Source organism: Camelus ferus, chromosome 3 (assembly GCF_009834535.1).
Source record: "Camelus ferus isolate YT-003-E chromosome 3, BCGSAC_Cfer_1.0, whole genome shotgun sequence".
Lineage (NCBI taxonomy): Eukaryota > Metazoa > Chordata > Mammalia > Artiodactyla > Camelidae > Camelus > Camelus ferus.
In genome coordinates this window covers 26,040,812-26,068,458 of record NC_045698.1, presented here as the reverse complement: position 1 = coordinate 26,068,458, position 27,647 = coordinate 26,040,812, and the positions used below count along the sequence as shown (strand labels likewise).

The following is a 27,647-nucleotide window of genomic DNA, read 5'->3' as shown; positions in this document are numbered from 1 at the left end:
TGATGTGTTATTTTCAAATCACTTCAAAATAACTGATTAAATAAAGCCCTATTTTATGCTCTTACCAATTCCTAAAAGAAAACTAATTCTAAAGCTCAAAATACTTCATGGTCCTCAATAACTGCTAACTTCATTTTCCAGTTAAAATACATTTCTAGGATTTTTGAGTTTCATAGCATTATGTTTCATGACAGGAACTGAGAACACTTACATTTTCCATTTAAAATAAAATAGATTACAAACAACAAATAAAATTCCATCCTCAATCTTCTGTGTAACAAATTAGCACACATAAAAATAAACTAACAAAAATCCTTTCTATATTTAAACATTATAATTCCGGCAATAACTTTAAGGATTCTATGACTGAATAAAAGGCAGAGACTGAAAACTGTGATGATCACACATTAACCGGAATGTTGATATTTAGAGGGCAACCTAAACCATAAACCCTAATTTTAAATTCTAAACTTAACCTCTTAAAGAATTTGTCCTGTAGCTCTGCAGTGGGTTATTATTATTATTTTAAAATCTTATAGACTTTTACCTACGGTGTGTTTCTCAATATAATAGAAATAAAATAGAGCTGAGTAAAAGGAAAGTATTTTGAGAGGAAGGAATTTATATGAACTAAATGAATTTGTAACAAAATTTTTAAAAGATGTACATTTTTCTCCTATTCAAGCCGACAGAAAAAGCTTGTCAGTTGAAACTAAATCAGACTAATACCAAAATGTGCACATCTTAATTAAAGCAGCAATTGAGAACAGATTTTCATTACTCTCAGAACTCATGAAGAAAAAGAACTTTAAAAAGTATCTGAGTAAACTTTGTCTTTTATTATAAGCACATTTCACCATAAACAGCAAGTTTGAATATTTTCAGGATTTAGGTTCTACTGACTGCTAAATCCTAATTAATTTTTGATGAAATTATCTTGAAGTTTGATGAAGTTTCATGTAAAATGTCTATTAACACATGCTTTAAAAATATGGACATGTTTTTAATTACTCACACAATGAAAACAAAATTGAAGCTATTAAATTTCTAAATGCTGGTAGCTCTTGAAAAATAGTTTAAAAAGCATCCTTACGGCTTTAAAATGAAAAACTATGAAAGTATATTAAAGAATAGACTTAGATAAAAGAATCAAAAAATTAAGTTGGATAAAAGCAATACTAGATAGTACAAAAATAAGATCTAAACAGTATATTTTCTTTTTTTTAATTGAGGTATAACTAATACAATGTAACAATATATTAGTTTTGAGTGTACAACACAATGATTTGATATTTGTATCGATTACAAAATGAGCACTACAGTAAGTCTAGTTAACAGCCGAAAACACTACATTTTCTGTTTCTGTAAGGGGATCACCAAAAAAGAACCATTAGGAATATAAACACCACCTTACTTATGCGGCCGCATGGATGGTACAAAACTCTGCCCAGAGCTAGAAAGTAAGCAAGAAAAAGTCTCCTAGTGGCCAGAGATGGCAAAAATTAATGTGCTTAAAAAATATAACTTCTACACTATGCAAATTGCTTATTCCTTCTTCTTCTGCATAAATTCTAAAAAGCCTGAACCACCCTAGCTCTAGACCCAGTCTACAGCTTATTAGAAGCAAAAAACTGGAGAAACTAAGGCACTTACACAGATTGTCACACCAACACCAGCAAGAAGTAACAATTAACAGGGGAAATCAAAAATAAAAATAGCAATCAGGAACTCAAAAAGCTGTAAATAGGCCTATATATGCCAACACTTTCTGAGGCATATTATACCACAATATAATAATTTATAAATGATGTTAAATTATATTTAAAGCACTTACAAATAACAAAGGAAGCCAATATATTTTTCAAGTTTCCCCCAAAAATAAGTAAATAGGAAAAAACCCTTTGAATTATAGAAACTTTACTTTTCTGAGATCCATGTGAATCATTGTTCCTTGGAGAATTTTATAATTATTTTTATGTTATTGATTATAAAAATTACGTCAAATCTGCTTAGCAGCCTTCCAGCAAAAGCTTGTAAACTCGGTGGTAAATTACTAGGTCACAATGATGATGCGTGGTAGAATACCCAAGTTCCTCTGGGACTGAAAAGTGCATGCTCTTTCTATTATGCCACACCAAAATTCATCAAAAATTTTAATTGGTATAATTCATCTTTATAAGCTGCAACCAAATTTTAAAACTATAATTTACTAAATTCCACCATGAAAAGCATTTACTAGTGGCAATCTTCATTTCCCAAAGTGTATTCCCAGAAACACTACACCCAGAGTGTAACAGGTATTGTTGGCTGTAGGAGAGAGAAGGGGTTGTATCACTATGTTTAGAAACTGTTGGTTTCTTTCATTAATATATTTTTCAGGATCTTTACTGGACTTTGTCTTTGGCACTATGACTCCAAGTCAAGGACTAAGGAACCCCTTCTCCATGGACACTCTACAGGTATGAGCATTACTAGGAACAGACTTAGGAAATCCTGCTACAATCCCTGATCACTAGGTTCTCACAATCTAAGTCAGTACTGATACGCAGAAACTTAAAATATACTGAAAAAAAAATCCAAGAAAAACTTTGATTAAGTGGAGTGCAACAAATTAGAATCTTTATGACCCTTTTTACTCCATCTTCTCTTCAACTTTCAGATGAAAAATTGGTGGGGGGTGGGAAGGATGGCATATTAAGAAGATCCTCCCAACTTTTTATTTGGAAAAGCTTCAAAGCTACAAAAAAAGTTACAAGAGTAATAAATAAGCAGCCATATGTCTTTTCCAATGAATATCAAATATGCTAACTTCTATATTCTCAAACTCTCTCTCCATAAACACATACACACACAAATATACACTCTTTATTTTTTCTACACCATTTAAAAGTAAGTTGTATATCTCATGATACTTCACACCTAAATTCATCAGCTGGAATATTCTAAGACCAAAGATATTTTTCTATATAACCATGATTTTATATAACATAATGCAATGATATCATCTGTATCAGTTAACAACTGGTGCATAACAAAACATTTTCAAAATTTAATGGCTTAAAACAGCAGGCATATATTACTGCTTATGCATCTACGAGTCAGTCAGGGTCATGGTTCTGCCCTAGTTGAGTCAACTCATGTGTCTGTGGTCAGTTCTGCTGATCTAGGTTGGGGTCTCTCACAAATCTGGGAGTTGGCTGACTGTAAGCTGGTCTAGAATAGCCTCAGCTGAGACAACTGGTGGAGACAATCTCCTCCACCAGATTTTTCACCCTCCAGTACAGCAGCCGGAGCCTGATCAGACAGCAATGCCATGGTTCAAGAGAGCAGAAGCATACAAGAACCCTTAAGAAGCCTATGCTCAGAGATGGCACACTATTATTTTTGCCATCTTCTGGTGGCCAGCCCAGATTCATGATGTAAGGAAATAATCTCTACCTATTAATGGGAGTAGCTGCAAAGTCACATTACAAAAGGCATGGACACAAGGAAAGATGAAGAACTGTGGCCATTTTTGTAATCCATCATATCACCTAATATTCAAATTCCTCAACTGTCCACAAAACTGTCTCTTTATCGTTGTTTTAGATTATTCCTTTCTTTCTACCTCCCTTCCTTTCTCCTTCATTCTTTCTTTCCTATTGCAGAATTCTAGCCCTCAAAGACTCACTTAGTACTTGGGAATCATTTTTCACAAATGCTTACAAATGTGTCTTGTGGCTATTTTGTGATATCTACCAAAAGTCTTCCTCTTTTACTTGAGTCTAGACCCATTTTCTCTTGCCCATTTTATTTCATTTTTTTTTTTAGTAACTAGGCGCTCTGCCATTTCCTACCTATTCTTCTATACTTCTTCTCTCCCCTGACTGTGGAAAGGGACATTACTCTGTGAAGTTTTGTCATCTCTTATTTTTGTTTTGTTTCTTACCTAATCCTGCCTGTTTTTCTGCAGTAACACACTGTGAAATGTTTGTGCTGTTTCATTATTTTCCTCATCATTAACTGCATGTAGAAGCAGAAGCAGTCACAACAAATCTGAACAAATTCCTCTGTGATACAAACTCCTGGGTAAGCAATGGAAGACCTGAAAGGTGTATAACGAAAAACATCTGATTCACTCACCAGTATGTATACACAGAGCTCTGTACTAAGCTGTAATTTGATTAGTACAAATTTTCTGTACTAAGGACTTGGATTACACTTGTATCATCTGTACTCTCACTCAGTACACTACTACAGTTCAAATTATAAGATGCTCCATATCACATCATATAAATTTACAAATAGAAATGACTTCCTCTGGATAGCATTTTTATCTTCATTACCATCTGGTTTTCATTAACATTAACTTCCAAGCATAATGTAGTAAAAAAGTATGTAAAAAAAGTATGTAGTAAAAAAAAAGTATTAGAGCAGATTTTATCGAAAGGCCCCCACTGAACTAATTCCTAAATGACAGGAATATTTCTTAACCCAGGATGAATTTCATAGTATCAGACCTAAGAATTCTGACGATGCCTTACCAGATGCCAGTTGTTCCTAACAATCCATGTAGTTTTCCAGTATGAAGGAAAGTAACCAATATACCTTGGATATTCATTTTTTTCCTAAAACGTATTTAGAATATTTTATAATGTCACATGATAAAACAGTCATTTCACAATTACACTAGGGTATAATAAAAAGTATCACCAATTCTACTTTGTTTATAGTGTTAACCCAGAGTTTCTCCAATAACAAAATTAAAATCTTTTAACCCTAATGTCTTAGGGTAAAAAACAAAAATATGATTCTTGATCCTAATTGCCTATTTTAAACAATGGAAGCTTTTGATCTCAAAAGATAATATACACACTACCTTGAGCTACTAGAGTAGATAGCTGGTAACTGTTCTTAAATATTGACACCTCAATTCAAGGCACATTCTTGCTTTTACAGAAAAACACTTCTAAGTACATTTACTCAAACTGATCCACATCAAGAAATATTTGAGGCCCCAAGATCCCATTTCTATGCTCCTTTACATCTCCTCCCCACTTCCTCTGTTCATATGTCCAGGTCCACTCACCTTCCTTTATGAGCAAACTCAGTCCAGATGCAATATTAGTACACTGAACCTTGTGTCATGGATAGTTTCATGAAAAAATTTTTATCAAAGTATTATCTTTTAAATTGCTCATTTACTTCTAAAATGTCTTCTAACTTTATTAAATACATTTTCTCAGAAAAAAAATCTGAGAAATTGAAGTCAGAAATAAAACAAACCTTGTAAAAATAATATTGATATTAGAAGCCTAGGTATGGACTTTAATTCACATTGTTGGATAACCTTAGAGGTTCCATGAGATTTTTATGTACAGCCATGTTTATGAACTTGGACATGGGTGCTGGACAACAGAAAAAGAGGAAAAGCTGCTGTACTTTAAGAAGCCAACATAAGCTTGGTTCCATAACCAAATAAAAACAACACACACACACAAAATTCTTTTACTTAATATAAAATTAAAATTGTACATAAAATACAAGTTTCCTAAATAGAGCAATATATTTTTAAATAAAAAAACAAGGTGATCACAAATGATTTACTATAAGAAAGCAGGGATGGTTTAACATTCTGTAATGTATTAATGTACTTCTCTATAAAAATGGACAGCAAAAAAAGGGCAAGATTATACCAAATACTCCACAAAAGCATCTGACAAAGTTCAACAGCTATGATAAAATTAGAAATAGAATAAAAATTCTTTAACTTAATAAAGTTATATACCAAATCCATCATACTGTTTTTCAAAAAATCTTAAAATAAGAGGTATTTAACCTAGCACACTGTTTTCCTTGTTTAGTTTTTGCTTAGGAATGTGGGGCAGGGGGCTGGGGAGGCCATACCAACCTCCAAGTTGGTAAGAGAAATGGAGGAAAATTCTCAGGCGTAAATATAATTTACCCCTGGCTGTGTCAGGCCATCCTCCAGTATAGCCAAAATGGCTCCACATCTCAAAAATCAATTAGTATTATCCAGGAGGTGTAAAAATCTACTCCTAACAACAGTGGACCTTTCACGAGCATCATCACAGTCAGATAATGTAGTACCATCATCACTGGTGTGTCCTACCAGAGACTCCAAGGTAAAGGGAAATTGTCCTGTCAATGGGGAACAGTACTGCAGAGTGTTCTTAAGGAAGTGAGTTTTTGTAACCTTTCCTTACACAGAAGGGATTTGTATCTTGTATGTGCATCTATGAATCAATCGCCATAATCTTTGTGACAACCACTCACAAAGTACCTAATGCAGTGGGTTCACATCTTGGTTCAGACACTTGGAATCATGTGTCCTTGGGAAAGTCAAAACTGGTTTCTTCATTTGAAATACATAATAACATTACTACCTACTCCATTGCTCAAGGAAAACATAGGATAAAGTGCTTATTTAGCACATGTAAAGTTTACTGCAAAGTGTTCAATAAGTGTTAGATATTATCTCAATGTTATCTTGTTGGAAAATTTTAACAGTCTCTAAAGAGGTATTAAATCATTCCTACTGATTTTGACTTTTCAATAATATATGGTACAGATTTATTTAGTACTCTTCAATGGCTTGCCTTGTAATTACATTAAAATCCTAGCCAACTATACCTTAGCCTTCAACATCTTGTATGATCACTGTGTGATCTAGTCTCTGCCTTCCTCCCCAAATTCAATTACTATCATTCCCACCTTTCCTACCAACCTACAAACTGTCAGTAAAATTGGATTTTCTGTCCCCTAAATATTCTACATTACATTCACTTCTTAAGGTCTTGAATATGCTATTTTGGCCTGGAAAGCTTTTTTCCCTGAGGATGCCTCACATGCATGGTGTTAAGTCTCAATTAAAAGGTCACCTCTTCAGAGGTTTTCTCTGACTACTCTACATACAGTAGACTCTTCTATTCTCCATCCTTTTGTTTTACTTTACTTTATTCTTAATACTTATTACTACATAAAACTATATAATTTATTAGTGTATCTGTACCTTGTCCATCTCCCAGCACTCACCTCCACTTGAATGTAAGCCCTCACGAAGGCAGAGACTTAGATCACACAGTATACCTGGCACACAGAGCACATATATATTTGTTGATTGAATTAGGCATCTGGACTGATCTCCTATAGCTTAGCCCACTGCTACTTACTACTCAGAGTCAAAAGCCAAGAAAAAGTCAATCAAACTGCAAACCACCTGAATTTATCAATGGTAGAATTAGCTAAAAGGTGGTAAAGGATATGTATAATGGGGGGGAGGGAGGAATCTATGGTTAAAGCCCATTTATCCTCACATAGAGTTATGGACAAAGACAGCCCAATTTGTATAGTATAAAAGAAATTGGAGCACATTTTCAAATGTATAACATACCAGTAAGTCAGTGATTTGGAAAGGGAACTAAAGAATTGCTCTTTTAAGGAATTAGATAAACTACATTTTATACCCAGTAAAATAATGTCATGCCTTAATACTTTACCCAAACTATTTAGAGGATTAACAAAGTTAAATAGGTTTCTTTATATCCTTTTCAAAATGATTTAAATGTTTATTGTGGATCACTGACCTCAGAATATATAACAAAGTTTCTTAAACTTATTTGATCGTGGAATATCTTTCTTCAGACTACTAATTTACATATCCTGGAAATCAATTTGGGAAAAGCTTCTGTAGACCTCATAAAAGTTACTGTGTTAGCGACTATTAGAGCCCACCATTCAGCCTGATCTTTAAGAGTTCTGAGAACAAAAATTTTCCTGTTTTTCCAATTGCTTTTATTCAGCTTAAGTTTTCAACCAGAGTAGCCTGGATCCTCTGTGCTTTTTGTTATTTTCTTCCAACATTAATATCAATTATGTATTTTCTTACCTAACTATACTGCATGAAGTCTCTAAATAGCTGTAGGCATCTCTGTCTTGTTTCCTATTTAAATGCAAGTAGCTTTAGTATTCCTATATATAATAAAATATTTACTTTAAATTTTTCTAAATGGTTTTTATCAGGTTTCAATAAGTTCTTCCTATTCCTAGGAGTTTTACTAGGAAAGACTAATAAATTGTCAAATGTCAATTTTATTATATAATAAAATCATATGATTCTTTCACCTTTCATTTTTTTAAACATTTTTTTATTGAGTTATAGTCATTTTACAATGTTGTGTCAAATTCCAGTGTAGAGCACAATTTTTCAGTTATACATGAACATACACATATTCATTGTCACATTTTTTTTCGCTGTTAGCTCACCTTTCATTTTTTAAATATCAAATTATATTGAAAATTTCTTAATGGTAAAATTTTCTAATTGTAAAATATCCTTGCATTCCTAGAATAAACCTTACTTGACCATGGGATACTATTAATTTAGATTAGCTGCTAAAATTGGCTTCCTAATGCTGAAGTAAGGAATGTGACTTTAAACATACATAATTTAAGTATTTGGAAAGCTAATAAGACAAAGATAAAAACAAAACTACATAGTTACATTTATCAGGAATTTTAATCAAATGCATTATCCCATTTCAATCATATTCTGTATATTCCCAATTTTTAGTTCCTTTTAGATCAAGTTATTTTTAAAATTGCACTATAGATTTAAAATTATGTCTTTTGTCTGTTATTCTACAGATTAATTCTAGAAAACGTAAAATATCAAATGTGAACAGTAATTTTGAAAGTTAATGAGGCAGATTATAACTATCAGAAAGCAAAAAAATAGAGAACAAAATAATCTAAAAACAAAGATGTTCTTTTTATCTAAAATATAAGTGTTTCACCTAAATAACACCATCTATAGTTTAATTTATAAGATTTTTCATTATAATTTTCTCTGTAATATTACAAATAGCTCATTCTTATGAACTCTTAATACTAAAAATAAATCTTACTAAAGAGAGATATTTGGTAAGAAGAAAGAAGTCTTCCCCCTGGAAGATATTATAATTTTAAAGCAAAAATGAATAGAACTTGATAGATCTACAGTAATAGTAGGAGACTTCAACATACCCTTCAGCAGCTGATAGACTAAGTAGACATAAAATCACTTAGAGTATCTGAACAATACAATGAACCAATTGACATAATTGACAAAAATATATAGAATATTTACCTAACATCATTAGAATACACATTCTTTTAAAATGCACATACAACATTTACCAAAGTTGATAAGCAGGGTTATAAAGCAAGCTTCAATAAATTTCAAAAAAAAAATCATACAATGTAACAATATAGGGAAAAGCTGCTCAAATATTCCCTATAATATCCTTAATCCTAAACCAAAAAACACAGTGCAAAAGAATCTTAATAACGATTTAATCAATTGTTTCAGTTATTACTTCAAAAAAACAATCATTTAAGCATCAAACATATATAAGCTACTAGATTTAGATGGAAATCAGCCTTTACTATAAAAAGTAACAAATTATTGGTCACAACAGTTAAAGTCATTTGGGTCCATTTAATAGCATCAGTTTGATCCATTGTGCTCCCTAGCAAACTCTAGTGGAATTTATATCAACTCTCATTTTTATAGTTTCCATAAGTAAACCTTATACTGTCAGTTAAAGTCAAAGTAAAGTTAAGAACAAGAATATATAAACATCAGGATTCCTAACATTCTAACTCCTACTTTACTGGCAAGATGGCACAATACAGATGTTAAAGAAAATACAGAAATATAGAAATGTATAAGATGAATTATCAACAATACTCACGCGTCATTTGAGCAAGTCATAAATTCTCCCTTTATTTTGGGATGCCATGAGCCAGTATGAAGCATTGCTGTGTGACCCTTAAAAAACAAACAAATAAAGAAAAATATCTTTTAAGAATGTAAAAATAAACAACCAGAGGCTGATATATTATGCTTAAAAGTAAAACTTTTTAGTCCTCCCCAATGCACACTATTTTAATTACAAACTGATAATATTTTATCCCAGTTTTATTTCATAATATGATTTATTTCTTTTTGTTTATTTTAATTTTAATTCACTGTGTAATCCCTCCTTTTTAGTCCTCCCCAATGCACACTATTTTAATTACAAACTGGTAATATTTTATCCCAGTTTTATTTCATAATATGCTTTATTTCCTTTTGTTTATTTTAATTTTAATTCACTGTATAATCCCTCCTGCCTAGGAATTAGCGCAGTGCTTACATATAACAGATGCTTAATAAGGAAGGAAAGAGAAGGGGAAATGATAGCCTCTCATTAAAAAACAAATAAAAAGAAAAATCAAAACAAGAGAGACAATGGAAAAAGTCAGTGGAAAAGTATTAAGAAACACAGAAAGTATTTACAAATAATTAAGGCAAAAACAAGAGGATGAGGGAAAAAAACCCACTTCTTTAAAATATGTCAACAATCTTTTTTTCTACAACACATCTGTAAGAATATGCGAGAAAAGAAGAAACATTGTATTGAAAAATAGAATAATAAAAATTAAAAATTCACTGGAGGGGCCCAATAGAAGAATGGATATGTTGGAGGAAAGAGTCAGTGAACCTGAAGACAGATCAAAAGAAATAATTCAATCTAAACAACAGGAAGAAAAAAGAATAAGGGAAAATTGAGCAGAATCACAAACACCTACGAGACAATATCAAAAGATTTAGTATTCATGTTATATAAGACTCGGGAGGAAAGAGAGAGGTACAGAAATGTATTTGATTAAATAATTGCTAAAAACTTCCCAAATGTGGTGAAAAATGTAAATTCACAGACTTAAGAAACTCAGTGAATGTCAAACAAAATGAACTAAAAACAAAACACTAAATTAATGGAAGCCAGAAGACAGTGGGAAAACATTTTTAAAGTACTTAGAGAAAAATATTGCCAAGTTAAATGTACATAAAATGTACTTTGGAACTAAAGGCGAAATAAAGACATTCTCAGATGAAAGGAAACTAAGAGAATTTGTTACCAGTAGACCTGCTTTAGAATAAATGGTACAGAAATTTTAAAACTGCTCATATAATTCATATGGAAATTCAAAGAATTACAAAAAATGTTAAGATTTTATCATTTCAATAATATCATTTTATTATTAAAACTTATTATTTTATTATTTCAAGAAATACTAATTCAAAAATAATCATGTAAAGAAACAACAAAGTGGGAGGATTCATACTTCCCAATTTCAAAATTAACTACACATTAATGTTACTAGCAGATTTATTCATAAAACTTTGTGGTCAAAGATGTTTTGCCAATAGGACAGATATGCAGTGAAAGAGAAAGAAGGAAGAAGGTGTTTCAAGGAGAGAATAAACAACTGTGTCAAATACTGCTGAGGGTTACAAATTTATGAGAACTGAGGACAGACCATGAGATGTGGATGGCACGGTAACAGGGTGCCATGAACAGAGAGGTGAGTTAGGTACCCTTTAGTTCTGTGCACCTAAGGCACAAAGAGATTGTAATTAAACTGACTGACTCATAGATTAAAATCCATAGGATTGCCAGGGATCCCATTAAACTCTTTCCAAAACGGAAATGTTACTCTTTGCTTATTTAAGAAGAAAAGAATTTCTAATGCCAAGCAGTAAATAGGTATCTGATCTAGTTTCACCCCATTAAATACATCTGCCTCTGGCTCAGAAAAACAGCTCATGATTTTCAACAAAAGGAACACCTCAATAACGCCAAGACATGCCCTGCCTTCAGAGACTTAGATCCTAAACTGCCTTGGATTCCTCAATCTTGCACACTACTCTCTACTCTCATTTCTCCCTCTGCTTAACTCAGCTCCACCTCCACCTCCACTGTCATCTCTGGTCCCTTAATCTGCTTATCTCCCAGTCAGCTCCCACCCTCCTCTCCCACTCCCAGACTCAAGGATTCACCCATTCTCAGCACAGAGTGTGCTGCTCAGTCCAGTCCTTAGAACGGGACTCCCTGTGCTTTGTCCTAACAGCAATCCCAAAACTGACCCAGCCCATGAAGGTCTTGAGGGCGGGCTCCAGAAAACAAGTCTTTTACAGATATTTGTTGATTAGAGTTGAAATAGCATCTCAAAATATAAAGGATGTTTCTAAGAAGACCAAAAGAAGATGATCCCTATTACAGAGGACATTAAGATAAAATATGGTCACCTTAGTTGTAGAGTATACAGAATATAAAGATAAATAGTAGGTTAAACTGAAGAAATCTGAAAGACTATGAATGTTGTTTCTTGTTTATAAAGACAGGAGCATGACAAAGGCAATGGGAACGTTAAGTACCCTGTGTTAAAACAGTGACCAAAATTAGTCATAACAAAAATGAAGTTCAACTAAGGATTCTTACATGAATCTAAACAGATTCAGTACCATGGCTAACACTAGTGGAAAAAGTTTTAAAGTGACACCTATTAAAGGACAGTCAGTGACTAAAATACTTTTTCATCAAATAAACTAGGTTTTCTTTCTCCTTTATCTAAACATAGGCACTCCTTGGCGGGGGGGGGGGGGGGGGGGGGGGGGGGCGGGCGGGTGGAATCCCTTCCTCTATTTAGCAGAATTAACTGGTAAGAGCCTAGTAGAAAGAATTAAGCATCTATTTGTTTCTCATAATATGCTAAACTGTGCATAAAGAGAGGATATTATCAAACCATGACTAACATCTGCTTCCTCTAACGCACATGCACACGCACAGAGGTGCTGATCCATACCTATTGGCCATACGTTTGTGGCAGCCTCATGACAAAAGCTGTAAAACAGCTGCCCCACTGCAGTGCCATGTGTAGTCACTGAATGAGGTGAGGCTGTGTGATCCACAAAATCAAAGTCTTTGGCCTGGTGAGCTAGCTAACAGAAGCAACTCCTATGAGAAATGAAATGCATCAGGGAACATACTGTGAGTTTTAATCCATAAGTTCTTTTTAGCCAGAGTTCACTCATAGGCTTTCAGGAATCACCAAACTTCCTGAAATTATTTTGCTGGAGAAAATATTCAATAGCCTGATTTGGGGAGCTGGCAAACTTTTTCTCTAAGGGACTAGATAGTAACTACTTTAGGTTTTATGGGCCACATGGTCTTTGCAGTAACTACTCACACTCTACCACAATAAACACAAAAGCAGTCATAGACAATAGTAAACATATGCATACACAGCTGTGTTCCAGTAAAACTTTTACTTACAAAAAACAGGGTGCAGGCTGGATTTGGACCACAGGCCACAGTTTGCTGACCCCTGCTCTAATCCATCACATTCTTAGTCATTTCCTTCTATGAATCAAGGACTCTGAAGTCCAATCTTTCTAATTCCTAAGCATTCTAAAATCCATTTGAAGACATCAAAGAGACAGATTCATTCTTCTTTGATCTACTCAACTCCAATGACCTCTTCCAAGATATTTCAGCAGCCCCAACTACTGCTAACTCTGCCGTTACCACAAATGGTTCCTTTTCTGAAATTGTGAACTTTCTTTCAACATCCTAAACTTCAAGCAATCTCTCAGCATAAACCTGAGTGCCCATAAACATAAAAAGTGTCCAGAACAACGTTTATTCTGGAATAACTCCCTCTTCCCATCATTGTATTCCATTCAAATAACTCAGGCTCCCGAATAGACTCAAGAATATCATACAAATAAGCAGAATGACTGTCTGTACAAATTAAGATCTGGTAGCCCTTAATGCTCCCATGATTTTTCTAGTAATTTTTCTCTCACATCATCAATAGCTATTCTAAATCTTTCCTATCCTACATAAGGCCTCATCCCAACATCTCCCAACACAAAACTAGGAAATGACCTTGTGACCAGATGGTGACAACTTGAACTTCTTATGTAAGGCCCACCACCTATAAACATATTGCGTATGAGCCCATTCTTATTCCTCCATTCCCAGCGTAAAAATATCTTCCCTCCTTCCACTCAAAGCTCATTCCTGCTCTTATGTTTGATCTCTATCACTACCACCTCCTCAGGGACTTTCATTATTACGTATGTTTGGTTTTTGCAGAATGGTATTAGTTGTCTATTGCTGTGTAACAAATTACCACAAACTCAGGGGCTTAAAACACTTCCAGTCTATTACCTAGCAGTCTGAGACGTCAGAAGTCTGGTCACAATGTGATTGGGTTTTCTGCTCAGGGTCTCATAGAATAAAATCAGAATGTTGGTAGGGCTACATTCCTTTCTGGAGGCTCTGAGGAAGCACTCTTTTCCAAGTTCACTCAGGTTGCTGGCAGAACCCAAGCTCCTGTGGTTGCAGGACTAAGATGACTATTTCACTGTGTCTGTCAACTGGGGGCTACACTCAGCATCAAGAAGCTGCATGACTTCCTTGTCACATGGATTCCTCCACCTTCAAAGCCAGCAAATGAGAATCTTTCTCTTGTTCAAGCTGAACTAGACAAAGCCATGCCCAAAAACCCTGTAAAGCAATCCCTTTTTTATCCATAGCTCTTGCTGAAATGGCCAAGAAATAACATTCTTAAGCTTCCTAGAGGTTACCTGGTTTGATTGAAAAAGTCTGTGAGGCACATGCTTCGTTTCTTCAAAGAGTCTTTAGTGTAACTGAATATTCTGACCTATTAATCCTTCTGAGATTTTAGCAAAAGGTTACCCAGCCACACCTGGGCTTTTTCTCTATACCACACTTTCAGGAGTAATTTCTTCACTTACACATTGCCAACTGGATAGGCTCAAAATCAGCTAAATCATCTAGTACTAGCTCCTTTTTAACAAGACTTCTCTCAATTTACCTTTTTTCTTTCATTTTCTACTATAAGTAGCAAGAAGAAACCAGGCACTGCTTTCAAACATGTTGCTCAGAAATCTCCTTAGCTATAGCATATATCCAACTTCATCACTCAGGTTCTGCTTCCATCTTCAAAGCCAGGGACAGAGAATTCCCTGGAGTCAAATCCCTCCCACACTTTGAAATCTCTTTTGCCAGGAAGACCCCAATCCCTTTTAAGGATTCACCTGATTAGGCAGGATCCACTGAGGATAATCTTCCTTTCTTAAAATCAACTGTGCCAGACAATATAACCTAATCACAGAAATGTCTTATCATACTCATGGTTCACATCCACACTCAAAGCAGGGGGCAGGGGATTTTGGCAGTAGTGCAAAGAATCTTGGGAGCCATCTCCCAATTCTGCCTATAAGAACTATGTGTGTAGCTAGATTCTGAAATTACTTTCCATAGCATTGAACAAATGAGTAAATATAGTGGTAATGCTGAAAGCCAAGTTTCTCACTGTTGGAGAAGCGAAATAGAAATATGAGCGAGGAAAGGCTGGGAAGTTGGATTAGGATTGGATATATCAGTGTGAACTCATCATTTTTTCACATGTTTTGTTTTTTGGTTGGTTGGTTTATCCCCACAGCCCCAGCTGTGTCTTCTGAAATAGTCTAGAAGCAATAACACCTCAGCAGCAATGAACATATCCAGTGCCCAGACCTTGATTTGTAAAAGAATTCCCTATTCAAAAGAGCCATGGAACACTGGAGAAACGGGTAACATTAGAACAGGAAAAGTATAAGATAAGCCAGGAACATTTTGTTGTGTCAGAATGTACGAAAGTACCCCCAAAATAATGGTGATTTATCAAAAGGATAGAAACCAGTGTTAGAGAGTTTCTATTAGATAAAAAGCTCTGGAAATATTCAGAAATTGGAAAGAAACACAATGTATTTTAAATCACTGAACTTTTTAGAACTGTAAACCATCAGTTACAACTGCTTTAAAAAAATATATATACCTAGAATTCACAGTTTACAGTATTTTACTCCTTAGGAACAGTATTTACCATTAAAAGGGCGTGACTGAAATATTTAATCTCCAAATAATACGGCAGATTTTTGGAGTGGCTGGGTATCAGAATAACTACATGTTCTGTTCAAATATAAATAAAGCATTTGACAATATCCTTTTTTCCAGAATTCCTTATAAAACTTCTACTTTCCATATTAAAGTACACTTATGGAGAAATCGCCTACTAAAATGTCCAAGCATTCTGAGATCCCGAGCCTATCCTCTTTCATTTTAGCCAACTAATTATGAACTAAGTGGCACAGAATTGTTTTAATATTGAAAAGAAAAGGGTTGAAAACAAGTGTCTAAGAGTTTAAAGTAATAGAGAAAAACACTCTGACTGGAAGTATCATACCAAAATTCTGGTTTAGAATAAATGAGTTTTAGATGACAATGTAACTACAGTTTTTAAAGCATGCTTTTAAATAGTTTAAGGGTTGATTCCTGCTTATCCTTGTCCTACTTTCCTAATCACTTAAACTTGAAGAAATAATGTCCTATTTTCCCAAATAAAATAACCAGTAAATCCCATGAACTCCAGATAAGTGATCTTCATATTTTAAATAGCAGAACCTGATTTTGAAAGGATATCTTACAGAGAACTGAACAGATAAAAATGGCAAAACTGGAACTTCTCTGGCTGAAGGAGAAGGCCGCCTACTTCTTACTCCCACCTTAAGGTCTCTCACTGCACCCCAGTGCAGCTCCTGACACACTGGCACCCAACCCCAAGACAACAGAACATGTAAAATATGGCTCCAAGCAACACTTGATATAAAAGTTCTAGTGTGATCAGAAAATATGTTTTTCAGATGCTTAAAGAAAAAAAGACATAGAAACTGAAATCTTAATAGTGATTATATTTTGGTAGTATAATTATGAGTATTTGTTTTCTTTTTTCTTTTCTCAATTTTTATAGTCAACAGGAATTACTTTTAGAAACCCAATAAGCTATATTTTTTAAAGATGTAAGTATATTGTCCCTATAATGCATCGTGTTGCAGTACATACAGAAAAGGAAATTCTGTACCACTATAAGTAAACATTAAAAAAAAATACACACATACAACTAGACATCAAAAAACAAACAACCTGATTCAAAACTGGGCAAAGGATCTGAATGGATACTTTTCCAAATAGGAAATTTAGATAGCCAACAGGCACATGAAAAGATACTCAACATCACTAATCACCAGGGAAAGGCAAATCAAAACCACAATGAGATTATCACCCGCAACCATCAGAATGGCTGTCATCAAAAAGAACACAAATAATCAATGTCGGCAAGGACGTGAAGAAAAGGAAACTCTCCTACACTATTGGTGGGAATGCAAATTGGTTCAGCCACTATAATATGGAGATTTCTCAAAAACTAAAAATAGAACTACCATATGACCCAGCAATTCCACCCCTGGGCATATATTAGAAAAAACCAAAAACACTAATTCAAAAAGATACATGCACCCCAATGTTCACAGCAGCATTATTGATAATTGCCAACGTATAGAAGAAATAGATGAATAAAGAAGACACACACAGACACAGACACACACACACACACACAATGGAAGACAACTCAGCCACAAAAAATAATGAAATTTTGTCATCTGCAGCAACATGGATGGACTTGGAGGGCACTATGCTAAGTGAAATAAGACAAAGAAAAACAAACACCGTATGATATCACTTATATGTGGAATCTAAAAAATACAACAAACTAGTGAATAAAACAAAAAAGAAGCAAACTCATAGATATAAAGAACAAATTAGTGGTTACCAGTGGGGAGACTGAAGGGAGGAGGGGCAATATAGGGGTAGGAGATTTTTTTTTAAAGGGTTATTATGGGATTAAATGAAATCATGTGTGTGAAACTTTTGAAAATTGTAAAGCACTATAGAATTTACAGAATCTTTCATTCAATTAAAAAAATTCCAATGACAGTTGATTCCTAGTCAAGATGGCACAGTAACAGGACCACAAGCTTGGCTCCTCTCATGACTACAACAAAACCACAAGTGACTGCTAAACTGCCACTGGAAAAAAAAAAAAAAAAGACTGGAACCTAGCAAAAAAGATCTTCAATAGGAAACATGAAGGGGGAACCACAGCAGGACAGGAGGAGGGGTGTGCTTGCAATATAATCAGTCCCCATACGCCGCGGGTGGGCAACCAACAAGCTGAAGAATAAGTAAGTCATAGAGGCCCTCCCACAGGAGTAAGAGTTCTGAGCCCCACATCAGGCTCCCTGCCTAGGGTGCTAGCATCAGAAGGAGGAGCCCCGAGAGTTTTGAAGGCCAGTGGTGCTTAATTGCAAGAGCAACACGGGACTGGGGTAAACAGAGAGTTCACTCTCCTGGGAAGCACAAAAGAATCTCGTGTACACTGGGACCAAGGGCAGAAGCAGAGATTTCATAGAAACCTGTGCCAGATTTCCCTGCTGGTTTTGGAAGGTCTCCTGGGGAGGTGGGGAGTGGATGTGGCTCACCCCAGGGACATAAAAGCTGGTGGCAGACATTCTGGGAGTATTCATCTACATGAGCTTTCCTGGAGGCTGACATTTTGCTTGTGTCATTAGCATCAAGCCCTAGCCCCATCCAACAGCCTGTAGGCTTATGTGCTGGGAAGCTTCAGGCCAAATATACTAGGTGAGAATGCAGCCCTACCCATTAGCAGACTTCCAGAACTCACCACAGATGCCTCTAGACACACCCCTAGACACAGCCCTGCACACCAGAGGGCCAGGACCAAGCTCCACCCAGCAGTGGGCAGGCACTGACTCCTCCCATTGGGAAACCTGCACAAGCGTCTAATCCAGCCTCATCCACTGGGGGAAGATACCAGTAGTAAGAAAACAACAATCCCAAAGCCTGTGGAAGGAATCTGCAAACACAGGCTGGACTCTACCCTACGCCCAGCTGGACCCTGGCCCTTGGGTGACCAAGAGGAGTGCACTGCTGGGATGCATAGGAAGTCTCATACAAAGGGTCATTTCTGCAAGGTTGAGAAACGTAACTAACCTACATAAAAATACAAATAGAAATTTAGACAGTATGAGGCAGCAGAGGAATATGTTCCAAGCAAAGGCAAAAGATAAAATCCCAGAAGAAGAAATAAGTGATGAGGAGCTAGGCAATCTACCTGAGAAAGATTTTAGAGTAATGATTGTGAAGATTATCAGAGAACTCAGGAGGAGAATAGATGCACAAAGTTTTAGCAGAGTTAGAAAATATAAAGACTACTCAAACAGAGTTGAAGAATACAATTACTGAAATACAATACAATAGAAGGAACCAATAATAGATTAAATGAGGCAGAAGAACGGATCAGTGAGCTAGCAGATAGAGCTGTCACAACCATAGAAAAGAAGAAAAAAAAAAAGAACGAAAAGAAATGAGGATGGTTTAAGAAATCTCTGGGACAACATGAAGCATACTAATATTCTCATTACATTGGTCCCAGAAAGAGAAAAGACCTGAGAAAATATTTGAAGTGATGATAGCTGAAAACTTCCCTAATCTGGCAAAGGAAACAGTCACCCAAGTCCAGTAAGCATAGAGAATTCCACACAGGATTAACCCAAAGAGGAACACACTGAGGCACATACTAATAAAACTGACAAAAATTAAAGATAAGGAGAAAATATTAAAATCAGTTAAGAGAAAAGCAACAAATAACATACAAGGGAACTCCCATAAGGTTATCAGCTGACTTCTCAGCAGAAACTCTAAAGGCCAGAAGGGAGTGGCACAATATATTTAAAGTGATGAAAGGGAAAATCTACAACCAAGAACACTCTACCCAGCAAGGCTCTCATTCAGATTTGTTGGAGCAATCAAAAGCTTCACAGATAAACAAAAGCTAAAAGAATTCAGCATCATTAAACCAGTTTTACAACAAATGTTAAAGGAACTTCTCTAGGTAAAAAAGAAAAGGCCACAACTAGAAACATGAAAAGTAACTGTTAGTGGAGGGTAAGAATGCAGAGTATCTGCAATGCATCTGAAATTAAGTGATCAGCAACTTATAACAATCATGATATATACGTTTCTATACCAAAACCTCATGGTAACCACAAACCAATGTAACTCTATAGTCATCAAACCACAAGAGAACAAAAAGAAGAAAGAGGACAAAAAGAAGAAAGAGAAAAAAAGACCTAAAAAACTAAATCAAAACAATTAACAAAATGGCAACAATAAGAATACACATATCAATAATTACCTTAAATGTAAATCAATTAACTGTTCCAACCAAAAGACACAGACTGGACGAACAGATACAAAAATAAAACCCATATTTATGCTGTCTACAAGAGACCCACTTCAGAGCTAGAGACCATACAGACTGAAAGTGAAGGAATGGAAAAAAGATATTCCATGCAAATGGAAACCAAAAGAAAGCTGATGTAGCAATACTTACATTAGACAAAATAGATTTTAAAATAAAGACTGTTACAAGAGACAAAAAAAGGGACAATCAAGGGATTGCTCAAGGGATCAATTCAAGAAGATGTAACAATTGCAAATATATATGCACCCAACATAGGAGCACCTCAATATACAAGGCAATTATTAACAGACGTAAAAGGAGAAATCGACAATAACACAATAATTGTGGGGGACCTTAATATCCCACTTACATCAATGGAAAGATCATCCAGATGGAAAATCAATAGGGAAATACAGGCTTTAAATGACACATTAGACCAGATAAATTTAATTTATATTTATAGAGCATTCCATCTGACAGCAGCAGAATACACGTTTTTCTCAAATGCACATGGAGCATTCTCCAGAATTGATCACATGCTGGACCACAAAGCAAGCCTTGGTAAATTTAAGAAAAACTAAAATCATATCAAGCATGTTTTCCAACCACAACGCAATGAGATTAGACATCAACTACAAGAGAAAAATTGCAAAAACCACAAACACATGGAGGCTAAATAATATGCTACTAAACAACCAATGGCTCACTGAAGAAATCACAGAAAAAAAAAAAAAAACTACTTTGAGACAAATGAAAGCGAAAACAATGATACAAAACCTCTGAGATGCAGCAAAAGCAGTCTAAGATGGAAGTTTATAGCGAGACAAGCTTACCTCAGGAAACAAGAAAAATCCCAAATAAACAATCTAACCTTATACCTAAAGCAATTGGAGAAAGAAGAACAAACAAAACCCCAAGTTAGTAGAAGGAAAGAAATCATAATGATTAGAGCAGAAATAAATGAAATAGAGACTAAAAAACCAATAGAAAACATCAATGAAACTAAAAGCTGGTTCCTTGAAAAGATAAACAAAATTGATAAACCTTTAGTCAGACTCATCAAGAAAAAAGGGAGATGGCCCAAATTAATAAAATCAAAAATGAAAAGGAGACTTTACAACTGACACCACAGAAATACAAGGGATCATTAAGAGGCTACTAGGAGCAACTATACACCAACAAAAAGAACAACCTAGAAGAAATGGATCATTTCTTAGAAAGAAAAAATTTGCCAAGACTGAAGAAATAGAAAATATGAATAGACCAATTACCAGTACTGAAATTGAACCAGTAATTTAAAAACTCCCAAAAAACAAAAGTCCAGGACCAGATGGCTTCACAGGCGAATTCTACCAAACATTTAGAGAAGAGTTAATACTTACCCTTCTGAAATATTCCAAACAATTGCAGAGGAAGGAACACTTCCAAACTCATTCCATAAGACTATCATCACCCTGATCCCAAAACCAGACAAAGATACCACAAAAAAAAGAAAATTACAGGCCAGTATCACTTATGAATATAGATGCAAAAATCCTCAACAAAATACTAGCAAATTGACTCCAACAATGCATTAAAAGGATCATATACCACAATCAAGTGAGATTTATCCTAGGGATGCAAGGATTTTTCATTATCTGCAAATCAATCAATGTGATACTCCACATTAACAAATTGAAGAATAAAAACCATATGATCATTTTCACCAACAGATGAAGGAAAAGCTTTTGATAAAATTCAACATCCACTTATGATAAAAACATTCCAGGGAGTGGGCAGAGAGCGAACATGCCTCAACATAATAAAGGCCATATATGACAAGCCCACAGCTAACATCATACTTAACAATGAAAAGCTGAAAGCATTTCCTCTAAGATCAGAAACAAGACCAAGATGCCCACTCTTGCCACATATTCAACATAGATTTGGAAGTCCTAGCCATAGCAATTAGAGAAGAAAAAGAAATAAAAGGAATCCAAATTGGAAAAGAAGAAGTAAAACTGTCACTGTTTGTGGATGGCATATATTATACATAGAAAATACTAAAGACACTACCAGAAAACTACTAGAGCTCATCAATGAATTTGCTAAAGTTGCAGCTGTATGCAGAAATCAGTTGCATTTCTATACACTAACAACAAAATAGCAGAAAAAGAAATTAAGGAAACAATACCATTTACCATCACAGCAAAAATAATAAAATACCTAGGAATAAACATACCCAAGGAAGCAAAGGACCTGTACTCCGAAAACTGTATGACACCGATGAAAGAAGTAGATGACAACATAAACAAATGGAAAGATATATCATGTTCTTGGATTGGAAGAATCAATATTGTTAAAATGGCCATACTAACAGGCAATTTACAGATTCAATGTAAACCATATCAAATTGCCAATGACATTTTTCACAAAGCTGTAACAACAACAAAAAAAATGTTAAAATGTGTATGGAAACACAAAAGACCCCTAATAGCCAAAATAATCTTGAAAAAGGAGAACTGAGCTGAAGGAATCATGCTCCCTTACTTCAGACTATACTACAAAGCTACAGTAATCAAAATAATACAGTACTAGCACAAAAACAGACATATAGATCAATGGCAAAGTCCAGAAATAAAGCCACACATTTTCGGTAAATTAATCCACAACAAAGGAGGCAAGAATATATAATGGAGAAAAGACAGTGTCTTCAATAAATGGTGATGGGAAAACTGGACAGCTACCCATAGAAGACTGAAATTAGAACATTTTCTAACACCATATACAAAAATAAACTCAAAGTGGATTAAAGGCCTAAATGTAAGACCAAATATTATAAAACTCCTAGAGGAAAAGATAGGCAGAACACTCTGCCATAAATGACAGCAATACTTTTTTTGAACCATCTCCAAATAAACAAATAAAAAATAAACAAATGAGACCTAATTAAACTTAAAAGCTTTTGCACAGCTAAAGATACCATTAACAAAATGAAAAGACAACCTACAGAATGGGAGAAAACATTTGCAAGTGATGTGACCAACAAGTGACTAATTTCCAAAATATACAAACAGCTCATACAGCTTAAAACCAAAAAAAAAGAGAAAAAAAAATAACCCAATCAACAAGTGGGCAGAAGACCTAAATAGACATCTCTCCAAAGAAAATATCTAGATGGCCAACAGGAACATGAAAAGATGCTCAACATCGCTAATCATTAGAGAAATGCAGATCAAAACTATAATGATATATCACCTCAGATATAGCCATCATAAAAAAGTCCACAAACAATAAATGCTGGAAAGAGTATGGAGAAAAAGGAATCCTCCTACACCATTCGTAGGAATGTAAATTGGTGCAGTCACTATGAAGGACAGGACAGAGGTTCCTTAAAAAACTAAAAATAAACTTACCATATGATCCAGCGATCCCACTACTGGGCATACATCCAGAGAAAAATATATTTCAAAAAGATACATGGACCCTATTGTTCATAGCAGCACTATTTACAATAGCCAAGACATGGAAACAACCTAAATGTCCATTGATGGATGACTGGATAAAGAAGTTGTGGTATATATACACAATGGAATACTCCTAAGCCACAAAAAAGAATAAAATAATGCCATTTACAGTAACATGGATGGAACTGGAACTAATCATTCTAAGCGAAGTAAGCCAGAAAGAGAAAGAAAAACACCATATGATAAAGCTCATATGTGGAATGTAAAAAAAAAGACACAAATGAACCTGTTTACAGAGCAGAGACAGACTCATGGCCATAGAGAACAAATTTATGGTTACTGGGGGGTAAAAGGGGTGGGAAGAGATAAGTTGGGAATTTGAAATTTGCACCTCTTGGGGAGTGATGGAAATGTTAGGTATCTTGATTGTGGTGGTGGTTTCATATGTGTATACATGTATCAAATTCATCATATTGTACATCTGAAATATGCACAGTTTATTGTACAGAGATTATACCACAATAAAGCTGTTTTAAAAAAAGATGAAAAAAAATCCAACAGAGTCCATAAAGTTTATAAAAATTTATACACAAGATTTTTCAGGAATCAGTGGGAAAAACTATTGAGAGAAATTAAGGACTGAAGTAAATGGGGTGATAGCCTATGTTTAAGGATTAGAAGACCTAATATTGTAAAAATGACAGTTCTTCCAAAAATTATCTGTAGATTTAATGAAATTTCAATAAAAACTTCAAAAATTAAAAAAACACAGTGATATAAAGATTAGAGATACAAATTTAACAATATAACAATTTAACAGTGTAATTAGAAAGTCTTCTTTATATTTGAAGTATATAATATTTTATCATAATAGATTAGATATATTTAATAGTTTACTTTAATGTCCTATGTATTGAATTTTCCAGTGGAGCCACAAGTTACTAATTACTCTTGAAATCAGAAAAGAGGTTTAAAAGTTAAGAAAAAAGTGTCCCATGAAATCTGGTTCTTTCAAGTAATAATTCTTACATTTCTAAAGCTCATCACTCAAGCCAAAGACTACAATTAAGTTAAAAGTAATATTTCCTACACAAATGGTCAATTAATTACATTTGCTTCTGGGAAATGGAGAGAGTAAATATTAACCATGATTTTGAAATCAAAATAGAGATAATATTAGACAGGGTTGAGGGAGTTATAATATACAGTTACAATATATAGTTATTTTTTGCATATTGGTAATTAATTTAATATTTTAATTTCCTATTTTTATACATGGACTTATTTATATACCCTTGTCCTACTTTACTAATAATCTTACTATATGTACTATATATAAGCCTGAAACTGCAGAAATAGCCAGATATGGAACCAACCAGATTCCTTTCTTCTTGAAATTTTCTTGGCTAAAACTTCAGATTTATTAAGGTCTGGCATCAAGTCTTACATAGCATGATAGAAGGAGACAAAATTTGGGGAGAGAGGAGACAGACTCCACCATTTGACAGAGGAATGGCAAGATCACATTGTAAAATATCATGTGGAGTGGGAGATATGAATGCAGCCATCTTTGGAAACACAGTCCACCACAAACCTACTATGTACTAGGCTTTAGAACAAGAAGGAAAGAGAGTCTCATCAGTCTTTTCATGTAAAGATTTTTAGTGGGATGATGATATTTTAAAATTAGTATATATTAAATGATCCCATTTTCATTCTTCATGGAAATGCAACCCAGTCATCAAGGAGTCAAACCACACTAAGTCCACCACATTGTGAGAAAGTCCAAACTAGACATATAGAAGGAGAAATGAGGGTTGGAGGAGAGAATATGAGAGAGAGAAGTGGCAGGGGGAAGAGGAAGAGAGAAAGAGATGCAGATGGGTAAAGCACCAACTGTAAACCATCCGAGTGAAATCATTTTAACCTTACAACTATCCTAGAGCCTTAACTGACACTATGAAGCAGAAGAACTTCCAGGTCGATGTACAGAATTGTGATAAATAATAAATTACTTAAAGCAAGACACTAACTTTTGGGGTGAATTGTGGCAGCACAAACAAGTTATTAATAAATGTGTACCAAATTAATTAAATTCACTAAAATATTCTGTTTACTACTTACCTTGGTGTTGGCCATATCCACAATATACTGGTCTCCCTTTATACATTCCATTACTTCAAAACCGTCTCTGTCAATCACTTTGGCCTGAGAACTTCCAGATACAACAAGAATCATGTCTCCTGTGTTACTATACTGTAATGACTTGATCTGATGGCTATGCAAAAAAAAAAAAAAAAAGAAGAAGAAGAAAGAAAAGAAAATAGTCTGGTAAGAAACTGAACATGTTTATACTTTCACTACATTAAGTGTTGTCAGAAAAAAAAGTCATACAACTACACAAATTGATAATTGTACAAAACCAGAAACATCAACCTCCAATTGGCCCTCAACACCAGCGGATGTCCCGCTAAGCTCTCCTCTCACTCTCCAAAGCAATCTATTAAAGTCCTCTCTACGCACCTTCAATCTTCAACCCAGACAACTCCCCCTCTTTCAGCTATTAATTATTCCTGTCCTTTTCCAGAAGAAACATATAAAAACTGCCTCAACTTCCTCCCATCACTATTATAAACTTATCTGTATCTGAACTCCTCTCTTGCTTGTTCTCTTTGATTACAGTGGTGAAAGTAAACCTCTTCCTATCCAAGGCATATCTACTACCTATATTCTGAGACCCATCCCTTCTAGTCTCCTCAGGAATTTCTGACTATCCTCTCTCCTCTCCTTCATAGCTAAGCTATCTGAACAAGGTTTTATCTCCTCTCTTATTTTTCTAGCACTATGGTATCCTTCCCACCCTCACCACTCCACTAAAAGTGATCTTCCCACTGTGGCTGCAGTGAACGCTGTGGTGTACCATCCACATCAACCCTTTCAGGACTGAAATACTCATTCCCCCAGCTTCCAGGATTTGGCCTGCTGATGGCTTACAACTGAAACTTCAAGAATTTCCCTGAGTTGCAGAGAACTCCCTCACCCAAGGTTATGTTGCCATTCCAAAGCAGCCCACATTCAATGATTGGTCAATGCTCAGTAAAACGGTGCAGCCCTCTGTTTCAATCCTGAATATCTCAGAAGGGTTATTCTGGCTTCAGATCTCCCTTGTGGGAATCAGCTGAGGCTGCAGTTGCAACTACATGGCAATTCAGTTTCTCCATCTTCCTAATGCTGTTTCCCTTGCACCTTCTCTCATAGGAGTTGATCCCAGAACCATGCCTCAACAAACCTCCTGCATGCAAATTCTGAAGATTCAAAGTGTGTTTTAGGGGAACCTGACCTGAAAGAGTTGGTAGCAAAAGTAGTCCTATGAAGTCTAATCCAAAATGTGATTTTGGAGTGGTATCAATTACTCACTGGTTAGCAATGAGGACCCCATCTTTGGTGGTACATAGTCCCTGATATACTGCAACAGTGCAATTGCTAAAACTTTGTTGGTAAAAGGGAAGGCACAGCTGGCGTAATATTTCAGGCATTGGAGAGATACAGGAAAAGAGGTTATGAAAAGGTCTATGGAATTGGCTAGCTACTGCTAGGGGCAGCCAATACAATGAAGAAAGACAATGAAAGGTTAAGGATAATTAATCACCAATTAAAGACTACAGTGCAAAAGTCAGAGGGCTTATCTGGCAGTATATAAAAACAGGATTACTGCTCTCTGTCAGGTAATTACTAAGAAAAACCAAAAGCACTTGACATTCACATTTAAATCAACAGCAGCATACATTTACATGCTTGAAGCAGGGCTATGTTAATTTTCCAGATCTTTGTCTTAACGTAATCCCAAGGGATTGGGATCACCTGGACAATCCAAAGAAATTCATGCTGGTCCATGATCTTGATGATAGCATGTTAACTCTAACAGGTGAGTAACAAGTATCAACTACATTGGTGAGAAACATGCTCTCCAAGAGATGAAAGATAAAACCTAGAAAGATCAAGAGACTGAGAAAAAGAGATGTGGGGAAGATGCATGAAGATAGACATGTGAAAGTAGGCAGAATGGAAGTAGAGAGATGCAATATGTGAAGAGTTAACCGTCAAAACTGGGGAAAATGATAAAAGACACTAAACCAGAGGTTGAGTAAATACTATAAACCC

General features: G+C 35.0%; 1 protein-coding gene across 1 annotated transcript in view; it reads right to left on the bottom strand.

Annotated features, from left to right (window-relative positions):
* WDR70 (WD repeat domain 70) overlaps nucleotides 1-27,647 on the bottom strand; it is a 233,168-nt gene that overhangs the window by 135,563 nt on the left and 69,958 nt on the right. Inside the window, exons 8-9 of the mRNA XM_006185141.3 lie at nucleotides 25,611-25,764; nucleotides 9,735-9,811 (exon numbers count right to left, since the gene is read on the bottom strand). Of these exons, the coding sequence (XP_006185203.1) occupies nucleotides 9,735-9,811; nucleotides 25,611-25,764 (231 nt within the window). The remainder of the gene's footprint in view (nucleotides 1-9,734; nucleotides 9,812-25,610; nucleotides 25,765-27,647) is intronic.